This window comes from Betta splendens, chromosome 3 (genome assembly GCF_900634795.4).
Source record: "Betta splendens chromosome 3, fBetSpl5.4, whole genome shotgun sequence".
Lineage (NCBI taxonomy): Eukaryota > Metazoa > Chordata > Actinopteri > Anabantiformes > Osphronemidae > Betta > Betta splendens.
The window spans coordinates 11,883,505-11,896,816 of NC_040883.2; the positions used below are offsets into that span (position 1 = coordinate 11,883,505).

General features: G+C 49.4%; 2 protein-coding genes across 4 annotated transcripts in view; one reads left to right on the plus strand and one right to left on the minus strand.

The window, feature by feature from the left end:
• Positions 1–7,150, plus strand: part of LOC114852121 (frizzled-3-like) — a 22,854-nt gene extending 15,704 nt beyond the window's left edge. Inside the window, exons 7-11 of one of the 2 annotated variants that reach the window (XM_029144262.3) lie at positions 32–283; positions 4,064–4,212; positions 4,584–4,698; positions 4,871–5,034; positions 5,113–7,150. In XM_029144262.3, the coding sequence (XP_029000095.1) occupies positions 32–283; positions 4,064–4,212; positions 4,584–4,698; positions 4,871–5,034; positions 5,113–5,335 (903 nt within the window). In that variant the 3' untranslated portion in view covers positions 5,336–7,150. The remainder of the gene's footprint in view (positions 1–31; positions 284–4,063; positions 4,213–4,583; positions 4,699–4,870; positions 5,035–5,112) is intronic. The other variant, XM_029144264.3, reaches the window with a different exon arrangement.
• On the minus strand, positions 1,312–12,813 carry kif28 (kinesin family member 28). Of its 2 annotated transcripts, XM_055507313.1 has the most exons (29): positions 12,650–12,813; positions 12,253–12,444; positions 12,125–12,175; positions 11,875–12,027; positions 11,769–11,804; positions 11,572–11,691; positions 11,398–11,505; positions 11,177–11,331; positions 10,998–11,109; positions 10,851–10,918; positions 10,623–10,765; positions 10,428–10,549; positions 10,228–10,318; positions 10,077–10,137; positions 9,854–9,977; positions 9,646–9,781; positions 9,460–9,578; positions 9,288–9,395; positions 9,104–9,196; positions 8,902–9,036; positions 8,759–8,829; positions 8,545–8,679; positions 8,297–8,463; positions 8,119–8,207; positions 7,868–8,000; positions 7,665–7,798; positions 4,112–7,586; positions 2,899–3,882; positions 1,312–1,912 (listed from the first exon to the last, which is right to left on the minus strand). In XM_055507313.1, the coding sequence occupies exons 1-27, from the start codon at positions 12,701–12,703 to the stop codon at positions 7,428–7,430; spliced, it is 3,069 nt and encodes a 1,022-aa protein (XP_055363288.1). In that variant the 5' UTR covers positions 12,704–12,813; the 3' UTR covers positions 1,312–1,912; positions 2,899–3,882; positions 4,112–7,427. The 2 variants fall into 2 exon arrangements, with proteins under 2 accessions (XP_055363288.1, XP_055363289.1); XM_055507314.1 differs by lacking the exons at positions 1,312–1,912; positions 2,899–3,882; positions 11,769–11,804; ... (2 more) ...; positions 12,253–12,444; positions 12,650–12,813 and having other exon boundaries at positions 6,405–7,586; positions 11,398–11,712.
• Between the last annotated feature and the right edge of the window lie 499 nt (positions 12,814–13,312).

The window sequence follows — 13,312 nt, forward strand, 5'->3', positions numbered from 1 at the left end:
TCACAGACTTTCTGGTCATCTGTCTCTTCAGGTGGGCATCTCTCTGCTGTTAGTGGGCATCGTGGCTCTGAACCGCGTGCGCATGGAAATCCCGCTCGAGAAGGAGAACCAGACCAAACTGGTCAAGTTCATGATCCGAATGGGCGTGTTCTCAGTGCTCTACCTCGTTCCCTTGTTTACCGTGATTGGGTGCTACTTTTATGAACACACCTATCGGACCATGTGGGAGATGACGTGGATGGAGGAGAACTGCAGACGCTACCACATCCCCTGCCCATTCAAGGTAGAGACAATGAGACCTGTTTACTGTATCTGTATTTAATATGGAAACATGTCACACACATCTTTATTAGTGACATACTCAGTATTTGTCACCACACCAAGACTAGCTGGTGTGATGTACTCAGATATGTTCTGTGGAGGATTAGCTCTGTTTTATTCTCAGGTCATATCATGTTTATGAGAGATGTGAGGTGATTTGGTCCTTTTGCTTTCAGTTGTATTATTCCACATCAGAGGCGCCTGTTATTGTCTAGACACAAGCAGTAAACTTTAATGTAGTCGGAACAAATGGATGCAACTGCAAGAAACTGGAATGGATCTCTTAATGAGCTGAGGCTGATGGGGGGTGGGGGACTTGTGTAGCTGAGTGATTGTATTGTACTTGTGGAGAGGAAGAAGCGGAGTGCATTATGGGTCATTAGCTCAGCTAATACAGCTCTCAAAACCGACTCTCCTGGAAAGCACCATTTCTGCACTGACTCTGCGTCTTTGTCTCCTCACATCTCATTTTGTCAGCTGGTTCTCACACACTTCTGTCTGAGCCTCTCTCTCAGGACTTGCTCAGTCATGCTCTGCTGCCAGTTCTCTATAAGGGCTTTATAGCACTGGTAGGAGTGGGAGTTTTTTCTAGTGTGTTGCTAAGTAAATAACCACATAAACATGGAGAACGCAGCACAAACACAAACCGCCACTGCCGATAAAACTGTCTTCATTGCAACAAAATGAAAGCTTTTCTTCATTTTCACATAAGCTGTTGGTCGAGAACAACTCATGTGGGATCGTCCTAGTGTGCGAGGAAAGTGGAATGTAGGAGCTTGTGCTGCTGCTTTTTTAAAGCATACTAGAGCTTTTTTTTTTTCAAAAATACTATTTTAGTGTGTGTGTGATAACGTACTATACTAAGGTATTTTTGATTACATTAATTGGAGTCAGGGATATGACCTTAACAATATGTCTTGATTTTTTAAGACTATTTGCAGTAATGATGATTATAACAGTATATAAAAAAAGAACATGGATGATTGCAGCTCGTAGACAGTCACATTTATTAAACAAACCTGTGTAAACAAAAGGAAGGCATTTCTATCCTACTCTTACAATGAAATACTATTAGTGATGGCAGATTTTACATCTTAAGAAAAAACTGACAGTAAGTAAAAATAAAACTTTGCCAGCCTTTTAGAGGCAGCGCTGATGGTGGGAATGCATAGGTGTTTTTTGGCTGAAGGGCTGATCCGAGGAACGTTTACGTCATGCATTTAACACCAAGTGACAGGATCACTCTTGCCGTCTGTTGGTGGACAGTTCAGGTGGCTGTGAGAGTCAGATGTCATTTTTCTGCCTGTCTTCTGTGTTGCTTTTGTCTCTTGAATTCACCTTGAGTCAGACGGATGCGTGCTGCTGTTTTAAGAGGTTCAGCTGCAACTGTGTGACTTGCTTTGACGGAAAAAATTCTGCTTCACAAACTGCTCGCTTGGATGGCGTTGTTCTTAGTTACGCTCATGTATGAAACGTGATTCAAGCAGAGTTGACAGGTTGATTAGTTCCTCAGTCAACGCATCTCCATATTTGCTGTTCTTGAAGTCCAGTGTAGACTGCTCTGTCAATCTTAAGGTCATTTTGAATGCATCTTGAAAGTAAAGAAAATATATAGATTAGAGACAAAGACTTTGGCTGATTTTTGAAGTCATAACACCACTATGGTGTTTTAATGACAACATACTATACTATGTTATATGGTATGCTTCTTGTTGCTATGTTCTTGTTTTTTGCTCCATGGATGAGACAGCTTGTCAGGAGAGACCACCTTTAAGGCCTATTGTAGTTCTGGAATTTCAATATAGCTACGTGTTACTTAATCTTTACCCTCGGGGTGTTCATGTGTAGTTGTTTGTGTGGTTAAGTGGGTAACGTTGCACATTAGAGGATAATTGAAGATTCTGCACATAAAATCAAAGAACATTTAATCTCTGGGCTAGAAAGGCTAAATCATGTTATCTTACTATTAATACACAGCAATTGTTCTGGATCCTAATTCTTTTCAACCCCTCAAGTTTCCAACATTCTTGTATGTTCTCCCTCCCTTGCCGTAGGAGATTCCTTTGTGACTATAATCTTTACTTTTAATCTTTAATCTCAGAGCTACAATACACATCTTAAAAAAGCATTAGCACAAGACTCAATGACTTGGCTCTGTTCCACCCAGCTGCCTGCGCTGTGCCATGTGCTGCAGGTACAGCCACTGAGAGAAAATAATCAGGTTCACTGAAATTCTCTGACTGCTTAGAGGGTCGAGGTCCTGAATATAAAAGCTGTCCAAAAGGTTGACATTTTGACAAACTCATAACACAGCTTGATTTTTGATGTTTTTTATTATCTTATCCTAATGTTCTGAAGCTAGATAGATAGTTGATAGCTACAGTCCACTTGATAGAGTGATCGGATTTTTCAGGTAGGTACAGTCATGATATAGAGGAAGAAATGCTGCGTTCCTAACTCTTTTTATTTCATTATTCTGTACACGACCAAAAATTTAGTTATTCAAATCATCGTCAGTAACAGAGTAAACGGGGAAACTTTTGGAAGAAGTAAGTGGTAAGTTTGAATGTGACTGACCTCACTGCAGCAACTCTGCCCTCTGGTGGAGACATACTGTCATCAACACCAGAGGTCCAGTGTAGCAGGAGAGAAAAATTCAGACGTTTTTAGGATTTTGTTCCCATCCATCCATCCATCCATTTTCATCCGCTTATCCGGGGCCGGGTCGCGGGGGCAGCAGTCTAAGCAGAGAGTTCCAGACTTCCCTCTCCCCGGACACTTCCTCCAGCTCTTCCGGTGGGACCCCAAGACGTTCCCAGGCCAGCCGAGAGACGTAGTCTCTCCAGCGAGTCCTAGGTCCTAGTCCTAGTTCCTCGGGGCCTCCTACCGGTGGGACATGCCCGGAACACCTCCCCAGGGAGGCGTCCAGGAGGCATCCGAACTAGATGCCCGAGCCACCTCAGCTGGCTCCTCTCGATGTGGAGGAGCAGCGACTCTACTCCGAGCTCCTCCCGGGTGACAGAGCTCCTCACCTTATCTCTAAGGGAGCGCCCAACCACCCTGCGGAGGAAGCTCATTTCAGCCGCTTGTATCCGTGACCTTGCCCTTTCGGTCATGACCCAAAGCTCATGACCATAGGTGAGGGTAGGAACGTAGATTGACCGGTAAATTGAGAGCTTTGCCTTTCGGCTCAGCTCCCTCTTCACCACGACGGACCGATACACCGACCGCATTACTGCAGCCGCCGCACCGATCCGTCTGTCAAACTCACGCTCCCTCCTTCCCTCACTCGTGAACAAGACCCCAAGATACTTAAACTCCTCCACTTGGGGCAGGAACTCTTCTCCAACCTGGAGAGAGCAAACCACCTTTTTCCGGTCGAGAACCATGGCCTCAGATTTGGAGGAACTGATTCTCATCCCAGCTGCAAACCGCACCAGCGCACGCTGGAGGTCCTGGCCTGATGAAGCCAACAGGACAACATCATCTGCAAAAAGCAGAGATGCTATCCTGTGGTCCCCAAACCAGACCCCCTCCGGCCCCTGGCTGCGCCTAGAAATTCTGTCCATAAAAATAATGAACAGAACCGGTGACAAAGGATTTTGTTCCCTTTTTTGTAATTCAAAGGGAGGGATGATGATAATAATAATAAGGGCAACCGTTCCCCTGGCTTTTCCACATGTCAGTCTGTATTTTAGTACTGTGCTGTCATAAACGTATTTATCATCTGTTTTCTCTGTAGGTGGAGCAGCCCAGTCGGCCAGTTATGGTTTTGTTCCTCATTAAATACCTGATGATGCTGGTGGTGGGGATTCCCTCTGTCTTCTGGGTGGGCAGCAAAAAGACGTGTTTCGAATGGGCCAGTTTCCTGCATGGACGCAGACGCAAAGAGTAAGAGCAGATGCCTCATGTTTTCTTTGTTTGTTTCCAAAATGGTATTGAATCATTGAATTTAACCAAGTAATAAATGTGTGAATGTATTCAGATAAAACAGTAGTCCATGTACATAACAATCACTACTCATGTTTCTATGGTGACCATGTGTATGCTCTGCACCTGTGTCCTCTCACCCTCAGTAACGGCACATTGCATTAACTCTCCCTCACCCCCTCTATTGGCCTGTTCCTCCCCCCCTCCACTGTGCACGGTTTCCTGCTAACATCACGCTACTTCCTCCTATCACTCCCCGTCCTCTCCCACTGTTCTCCTCTGATTCTGTGCCTGCCACATCCTGCACCTCCTTCACTGTCTTCTCTCCGCAGCAGTGGGGTGAATGAGTCTCGTCAGGTGCTGCAGGAGCAGCCAGACTTTGCACAGTCTCTTCTGCGTGAACCTAACACTCCTGTTATTAGGAAATCCAGAGGAACGTCCACTCAGGTAGGAGCTGCTGCAGACTCGACTCTTTGTTAATAATCCAGTAGAGCCAGTAATCAAGCAGGAGTAGCTGTAGTACTACAAAACATTTTCAGATGAAAAGTATAAAAGCTGATTTGTTTGACTTCTTTAGAACCTGTTGTCCAAGGTGTAACGTACATGTGTCCTCCTGCAGGGTACCTCCACCCACGCCTCCTCCACCCACTTGGCGGTCTTAGACGACCTGGATGAACCAATCCGAACGCACCACGGACACCCTGCCTCTACCAGGAGTAAGGCCAGCAGCATCCACAGCAAGGTCAGCTACCACGGCAGCCTGCGGCGCCCTCGCGACGACAGGTAGGAGCACACTTACGTGATGCCGGTCATCTGGCACATGGTGCAGATCAAATAAGTACGTCTCCCTTCCCCCGCCAGGAGTGACACCATGGTTTACAGAGGTCCCGACGAGCGCAGTTTCCATGGCAGCATGCCCCGTCTCGACCACCCGCTTTCCGCTCACAGCAGCCTTCTCCAGGTGGACGCTCGCTCGAAGCACGGCAGCCAGCAGGACGTGTCTGAGGCCCCGTCCACACTCATCATCCATGGAACCACCGTAAGCGAGAGCAGAGTCCCAGAGAACGACGGCACCAGCGCCTGAGACCCACAGGAGTTGTCAGGATGCTGTTGATGCCTTTTTAAAGGAAGATTTCCCCCAGCAGATACACACTCAGCTGTTTAGTGTCAGCAGTGTCGCTGAAGGTGGAGAATATAGACGTGAAAGATGTGCTGGTGATTTGTTAGTGGCTAAGGAAAGCTAACAGTTCAGTCACTTAAGTGATATCTAATTAATTCAGATAGGTTTCACTTTAAGCTGAACAAATACGTTTACCTAACTATTTGAATGTACACGTTTACAATCAGGCTGAGCCAGAATCCACCTCCTCAGACTTTGGAGATGGTGGTGGTGGTGGATGGTTTACTGGAGCTGTACCGTAAGGAGACGAATGTTTAGATTGTACGTGGACCAGGAGGTTGGACCAGTTCGACTCAAAAGCAGTTTGATCCGTCGTATGGTGGCATTTCTTCTAAACATAATTTTTGCAGAACCTTTGTGAATATTGTTAAATACATGAACATTGCTGAGTAACAATCTGAAACGCGCTCATGAGTCTTAACTTCTTCCAGCGCGATCGCATTCTGTCTTTATCTTAAACTGCGGCTCTTTAATGAACTATGTTTGTCTTTGTGCAGCTTCAGTGGCTGAAACATTTGGGCCTAATGTTAAACTGTGGACCTCTGTGCTGGAATATTTTTATACTGTGAAAAGTGTCTGTCTGCTGAAAGCTTTGCTGTGTGTGTGTTTTTCACCCTGTGGTGAACGGAGAAGCCAAGAGAGGGAACCTTGCGTGACCCAGAATGTAAAAGAATTGAGTCAGGAAGACGATGAGCTTGTGTGGAGTAAATTAGGCTGAAGTCTGCACCGTGGCATCAAACTGGTAAAGACAGGACGAGCCAGTGTTTGTTCAAACATCAGCCGATGAATCCTAACCAGAATAAAACCCTTCATGTGCAGCCACAGGTGAAGCTTCTGGTCCCAAACCTGCAGGTCCCTGTGTTGATGTGATCCTCAGTGCTACTGTCCATGCTGTGATTGTACGTGCTCATGTTGGTCAGACTGCGACGGATGGACGGATGCCGGACTAGAAAAAGAAGCGTTAGTCGTCGCGCTTTATGTTCTGACATTTATTTCACAGTTGATAAGTAAATACAGGAAGTGAAGTGAATATTGTAAATATTTTTCTATGGTTTGCGTTGCGGTTCCAGCCCCTCGATGCCCAACTAACCTACCTCACCTGCACTGTTAGCCTTCTCTGTACCTGCACACACACACATTGGGGAGCTCACCTACTCGGTACATACAGTAGGCGCGGTGCTGATTTCAAACCACTCGTAGGTTCTGCCTTCCACACCAACACACCAGTAAGTTATGTATAACTACTGTAGCTTCTTCTGTTCCCCTCAGTCTACCTCTTCAGTTCACACCTACCTAGACGACTCTCTGGCCTTCCACCGCTGCCTCTCCTCCCGTCCGCGTGTCCACCCCCCTAGGTTTCTGCACCTCTGCTGTACATATTTCCCCTTGTGTGATGACTAATGTACCTCACACCTGCCTCTCCTGTCATGTGCCCACACAGATCCTTCTTTTGGACCTACAGCAACTGTCTGTGATATAGCGAGTCGTGAGCGCGTACGAGCATTAACTGATGTGCTTTTACTCCTGAGTTTGACTTACTTGCAGTAAAAAATGCTGCATCTTTAAAATCCGTCGCCCACAGACACGAGGAAGAACTGACTCCTGTGTTTAAGTGAACTGCGTAGCTTCAAAACTTTAACGTAATATTGTGAACTCTGAACTTGGTTTCTATTCGTTTGGCTGGTTTTACATGCAGTCTAATAAAATTTTATAACTGAGGGTTTCTGTTGTTGTTCTTGGTAACAAGACTAGTTCTAGTTTGTACATCACACAACATAACATTGTCTCCAGTGTGAATCATTTCCACTGCAATGGAACAGGTTTGGTTAAACCCACAGGTAAGAAAATAGGTGACTGAAAAGCTGCTTGAGCATTTCTGCTGCCCGACTGAATCTTCACCCTGCTCACATGTCACGTCCTCTGGTGTAAAACGACGGGTGAACAGATATGTTCTCTTCTCTTTAATACCTGACGGACTCGGCCGGCTGTGGCTCCGTCAGGACCAGACTCCCGAACGTTCCCGCTTGCGGCGGACAATGGCGGCGACGTCCTGCTTGAGCGTGGACACGCACTGTTCCAGCTGCTCTGAAAAGTCCCTGAGCAGACGGCTGTGTTCGTCCACGAACAGTCGGAGTCCCAGCAGGTCGGACTCCTCCTGGAAGCAACGGCAGCAACAGGCGCGTTAGTGTAGAAACCGCGTGTGTGTAGCCTGAATACAGACGGGCATACGTACGCTGGGCCTGTGTCTGCGCAGGCGCTGCAGCTGCCCCCGGACGGAGGTCATGCTGTGGTAGAAAACCTTGAGCGCACGGGCAAACTCTGCATCACAGCTGGGACGCACCGACCGGCCGCGCACACTCTCCCCCCCTGAAATAAAGAGATGTCTGACGGAACAAATTCACCAGTGAAGTGTCTCCGATCCACTGGTCCCAGTACCTGTCCTGGCTGTGTGCAGTTGTTCCCTCAGGCTCTGGTTTTCTTTACTCAGTGAAGTGTTAATAACTTTTAGTTCCTCCAAGTCCTGTTGAAGAGCTCTGACCGAACAGCTGTCCTCTGCAGAGTCTGTGGGCTGCAGCAGATGCACAGGAATACACTTACAATATCACTATTATTTCTTTTGTTACAAGTAGCTTCTCAAATTTATCCTGCAGTCTTTTGTGTAATGGTTAAAGATTAAACCCACTCACCGCAGTGTTCGCTGTTTCGTCGATGATGAAGACTTCATCCGCTGTCGTCCTCACTCTTTCCAGAGACGAGCTCATGTTGGCGCAGCCCTCTGAAATCAAACAGCCGTCACCCTTTGACCTCTGAGGACGACCGGTGTTGCAGCCAAACATCTTCCATGCCTTCACTCCTCACTCCCACCTTGGAGGCCCCACAGCTCCAGCACCACGGCGCTGCTCTGCAGGTAGTCCAGCAGGCGCTGGGAGGTGTGGAGGGAGGCGAAGTGGACTCTGTGATCCAGCAGAGGGTTGATGTTGTGCCACACAGCTGGAGTGTAGAGAGGCTGGGTGCAGTCAAACAACCTGAAACTAAAGAGAAAGAAAGTGAAAATACAGCCTCAGGCTCGTCCTCTGCAGATGTGCTGCATCCATCTGCTGCTTCCGTCTCACCCTATCTGAACTCCTCTGTTTCGGGCGTCTCTGATCCACCGCAGCCCAAAACACTGCTCTAGGACCAGCTGGAAGTCCAGCCGTCTGCCCAGTAACTCACATGGGTCGATCAAGATGTCATCTTCACCTAGTGGGCTGATTTACAGAAAAGGTTGTGATGATGTTACACACCTTTTATCATTTGGATGATTTCCAACGTGAGCCTGTGTCTTACAGTCCAGAGGAGCTGCAGGGAACCAGCTGTGCTTGCAGGATGGCCTCCTCTGTGCCCTCTGACCCCAGCACCTGCACATATCATTCAGCCGCTGCTGCAGATTGATCGCTGTTAATTACTTGATTCAATAATCTCTGTTTTACCTCCAGCTGCTCTTCCAGAGGGATGCGGAAGGCCAAGGACTGAAGCCAGAGGTGAGCGGTGCCCAGGAGCAGAGGCTCCACTGGGTCCCAGAACGGGTCTTTGTCTCTGGGTAACGCAGACGTCGTCTCTAACGTCTGACCACAAAACAAAGGTCAAGGTCAGGGTGCAATTGTTTAACTTTCAGGTTTCACAGTTACTTACAGTGTCTTCGCTCTGCTCAGCCCGTGCCTGCTGGTAGACCTCCTCCATCAGGAATTTACGGTTCACAAACTTGGTCTTGGACCACAGCCACACCTGAGAGTTTAAACCAAGAAACCAATAAGAATGTAACCTTTAAAATAATGACAGAAACAGTCTGTGTCGGAGGGAGAGAGACGCGGCCGACCTGCTTTGTTCGCGCAGAGTTGACTCTGACAACGATCTCTTTCTCCAGATCGTGGCCTTTTGAATCCGAGAGCGCCAGATTCTTGATCTCCAACCTAAACTCCACCCCCTGGAAGCAGCAAAGAGTTGCATCAAATCTACTCCAAAACGCAGAATCAGAGTTGGTGTTTCACCTTGTTCAGCTCCTGGCTCATCTGGTTGGCGTCGGCCACCATGGGCATGAGTTTGATGTAGTCGTAGAACACGGCCAGCAGACTGGGGTCGGTTTGACGGGAGCCACCGCTGGACTCACCTGAACACGGACACGTGAAACAGAAACGCTCGACCATCTGAGCTGCGGCGCGACGCGTCCCACTCACCCAGGTGGATGCCCTCAGCTGCAGCCAGCTCAGACTGGAAGTAGTCGTAGTCATAGCGGCTCCAGTCGTCGCCGCCCCTCTCGCAGGGAAAGCCGATGAACAGGTAGGTAGAGTTGGACCCGAGGATGAGACGGTCCTGCAGGGAGGGGACAGAACGATGCGCGGGTTCCTTACATCACACAGGGACGAGTCAAACAGTGAGACCCACCAGGTGCTGCAGCTCCGTTGACTGGGAAATAGCGCTGCCGTTAATAATGACCTTTGACCCCGCCGTGGGGGTCAGCGACACCCGCCGCTGTTCGTTCTTAAACACGGCATGACGTTCCTGGATTCTAACACACACACAGCTCAGTGTTTGATAGACAAGTTACACATTCATCCTATCAAACAAAGTGTGTGGACAGATTAGTAGTTTTACAACGTAAACTCACCCTAAACCTTTGATAGAGATCGACTTTGGCGAGGAGTCGCACAGGCCGATGTCCCATTCACCTGAACAGTAATAATAATAATAATAATAATAATAATCCACATTATCAGCTTTCAGCAGCTACAGAGGAAAATAGACAGGGTTGTACTTACCCTCCTGGATGAACAGCTTGACCACCCCAGACAGCTGAGCGTCCTCGTTGATGTTCAGGATGTAGGGATGCAGCTGCATCATCCTCCTCTCCTGCCAGTAAAGTAAGAGCATTTATGCCCAGAGCTCATGTGCTGCTGGAGCCTCTGTGTGTGTGGGTGTGTGGGTGTGTGTGTGCATGTGCGTGTGCGTGTGTGTGTACCTGTGTGATGCTAGCATACTGTTGCTCCCAGTCCCTCAGTGCCTCCTGTAGGTGCTGCTCCCACATGGTTTGAATGGCTCTGATCTGCAGCTCATTGTGGGTCAGCAGCTCACGGAGTTCCTCTGGACACACACACACACACACGATGACCCACTGCTGCTGAGCTCCACCGTCCGCTCTAACCCTGACTCTTACTGGTCTCGTCGCTGGCTCTGCGTCCGTCCTGGCCCAGCCGGCTCAGCCGCTGCAGCAGTCTGGCGTTCTCGGCCTTCAGCTCTTTAACCAGGCGCTCAGTGGGGCTTTCGTTCACCACAGCCCGGTTCTGGATCCGCTTGGCCCTGAAGAGGTTGGGGAATGTAGGCCAGTGAGGTACACAGGAAACCAGAGATGGGTGCATGTTGAGTATAGGTTCGGACCGTTTACCTCTCAGCATATCGGAGGGTGGAGAGAGACTCCTCATAGCAAATATCAGCAGGGCTCAATGTGGCGATCTGGGAAATGTGGGATTAAATGATGTTTGTACCAGATGAACAGCTTTAAGAAATGCTCAGGACGCGGCTGTACCAGTACCATGACGGTGCGACTGTTCCCTCCCAGAGCAGACTGCAGCAGCTTGGTGAGGACGGAGTCCCTGTAGGGAATGTGAATGACCTTCCTCCCCACGGCCACATCAGCCAGGGCGCTGGTGTGGAGAGCAGAGAGTGGGTGATCAGAAGGCGCGGACGGCGCGGGCGCGGCCGGAGGCTCACCTGATGACGTGGCCCAGCGTGGTGAGGCTCAGGTTGATGGCCGTGCCCTCTCTGAGCCGGTCGGCCTCCGAGCTGGACGACCTCTGGCGCTCGCTGCCGGCCAGGTCCACCAGGTTGACGTTGGACTGCTTTGTGACGTTCTCCTTGGAAAACATCTGACAAGACGTGGCTTCAGCAGCGGGCGCGTGGGACGCGGGCAGCGAGAAGCTAATGTCCGGTACCTGTTTGAGCTGGAGGATGATGAGCATGTGCGAGCGGCTGCTGTTGGCGTTCATGTGCGTGGCGGCGGTGGTTCGGGTCCTGGTGCCCTGCTCCATCAGCTGCTCCACCTACGGGAACAGCTCAGACGGTCCGTCCTGCTCTGCAGCTTCGCATCCGACACACCCTCTGTCTACCTGAGCGTCACTGTCGCAGGGGATCGTGCGGAGGCCCTCCACGTAGAAGCCTCTCTGCTGCTCCTCTCTCACTCGGAGACCCCCCGGAGGCCGAGACCCTCGAGACAGCAGGTCCAGCACCTGAGAGGAGACAAACAGCAGTGGCCACGCAGGAGCAGTCATGGTGAGATGCCGCACGAAGCAGCTCCCGCCGTTACCTGCTCGTTGTAGATTTCCAGCATGCTGAAAAACACCTGCGCAGACGTAGAGACGGAAACATTACGACGAACCTCCACCAGCAACACGTGCTCTTGTCTCTGTTACCTGACACTGTCTCGTTTCCTGGTTCTCTCTGATGGTCTGAAACAGCCGGTTACAGAGTTTGGGAACCAGGCCTTTGTTGGGCCCGTAGCCCACCATCGAGTAACTCTTCCCAGAACCGGTCTGCCCGTAGGCCAGCAGCGTGGCGTTGTATCCCTGCAAACACGGTTCAAAGCGAGATGATAAAAAGATAGAGAACACGGTGAGTGAAGCCTGTGTCTGTTCGGATCCACCAGCGTTCGCTCAGCTCTACCTGCAGCGCGTTCTCCAGTATTCCTTCTCCTAGATCCTGGAACACACTGTCCTGAAACAGGAAACGCTGTGAGCTGCAGCATGTACTCCTCTAGTCTAGGGCCTGTCTAATGCTAGCCTGGAGCTGACCTGGTCGGCGTATCGCCCGCCCTGCTCCTCAGCCACATACAGGCCGCTCTGGTCCCGCGTGAAGCCGCTGTGGGACCAGTAGGCGTAGTCGAAGCAGAACGAGCGGCGGTTCTGAGAGTCGCGTGGATCCGCGATGGTGATGGAGCTGGACACCATGGAGACAACACAGTGGCTGCCTGCATCCCGCTCCCTCTGAATGAAGAAGGACAGAGAGCAGCGTGAGTGTGGAACACAAAGCTGGGTGGAGTTAGGTGGTGGTGGGAATTAGCATCAGAAAAAAAAAAAAAAAGAGCAGCCAAAACATCATCATCACCCCAGTACAACTGAAAGCTCATACACATGGATCAGTTATATGACAAATACAGGACGGAATGACAGCTCTCAAAGCGACACTGACCTTGTTGAACGGCCGGACCCGGGCGGCTACTCTCACACAGTCCTTGTTGTGCATGTCTGAGGCTTCGGGCCTGGTGTAGCAGCAGGTCGTCAGCAGCCGAGCGATCGGCTGCCGCAGACCAGAGCTGGGTCGAGTTACACGGAACAGCAGGACGGGAAACGGTGGATGTTTTTTTTTTCCCTCCGTGACTGAAAACGCTGCTTATAATGTGGAAAGTAGGGCCCAACTGACTAGAATGTAAAAGAGTAACAGCTGTGTCCAGGTCAAAATTAAGAAACAGCAGAATTAGATCTGACCCATTAAAACATCACAAACTACTACTATAGAACAAATTTACTACATATATTTCTATTTTATTCGTTGGGCTAAGTTGGTGGTTGAACAGGTTTCACTTTCAGCTCATCTGCCACTATGAATTATTTACAGGGTATTTGGTGTCAACAGGCCTACGTCAACATTTCTGTACCCTTGTAAAGCGAAGCGTTAACACTGAGCCAATTTTAAGCATTAAAGCTGCAGCACGTCTCCACATCAGCTGGTCTGACTGAACAGATGCCTTGGTCACACTTACACACACACACACACACTTACACACACACACACTTACACACACACACACTTACACACACACACACACACACACACACACACACACACACACAC

What these genes read in the sequence shown, in the direction of transcription:
- kif28 (XM_055507313.1), bottom strand. Translation starts at nt 12,703, where the DNA reads ATGCACAACAAGGACTGTGTGAGAGTAGCCGCCCGGGTCCGGCCGTTC. An exon ending in AACAGAGGAGTTCAGATAGG is followed by an intron (nt 8,464 to 8,544) that starts GTGAGACGGAAG and finishes CTTTCTCTTTAG; the next exon opens with TTTCAGGTTGTTTGACTGCA. An exon ending in ACTGCACACAGCCAGGACAG is followed by an intron (nt 7,799 to 7,867) that starts GTACTGGGACCA and finishes TCTTTATTTCAG; the next exon opens with GGGGGGAGAGTGTGCGCGGC.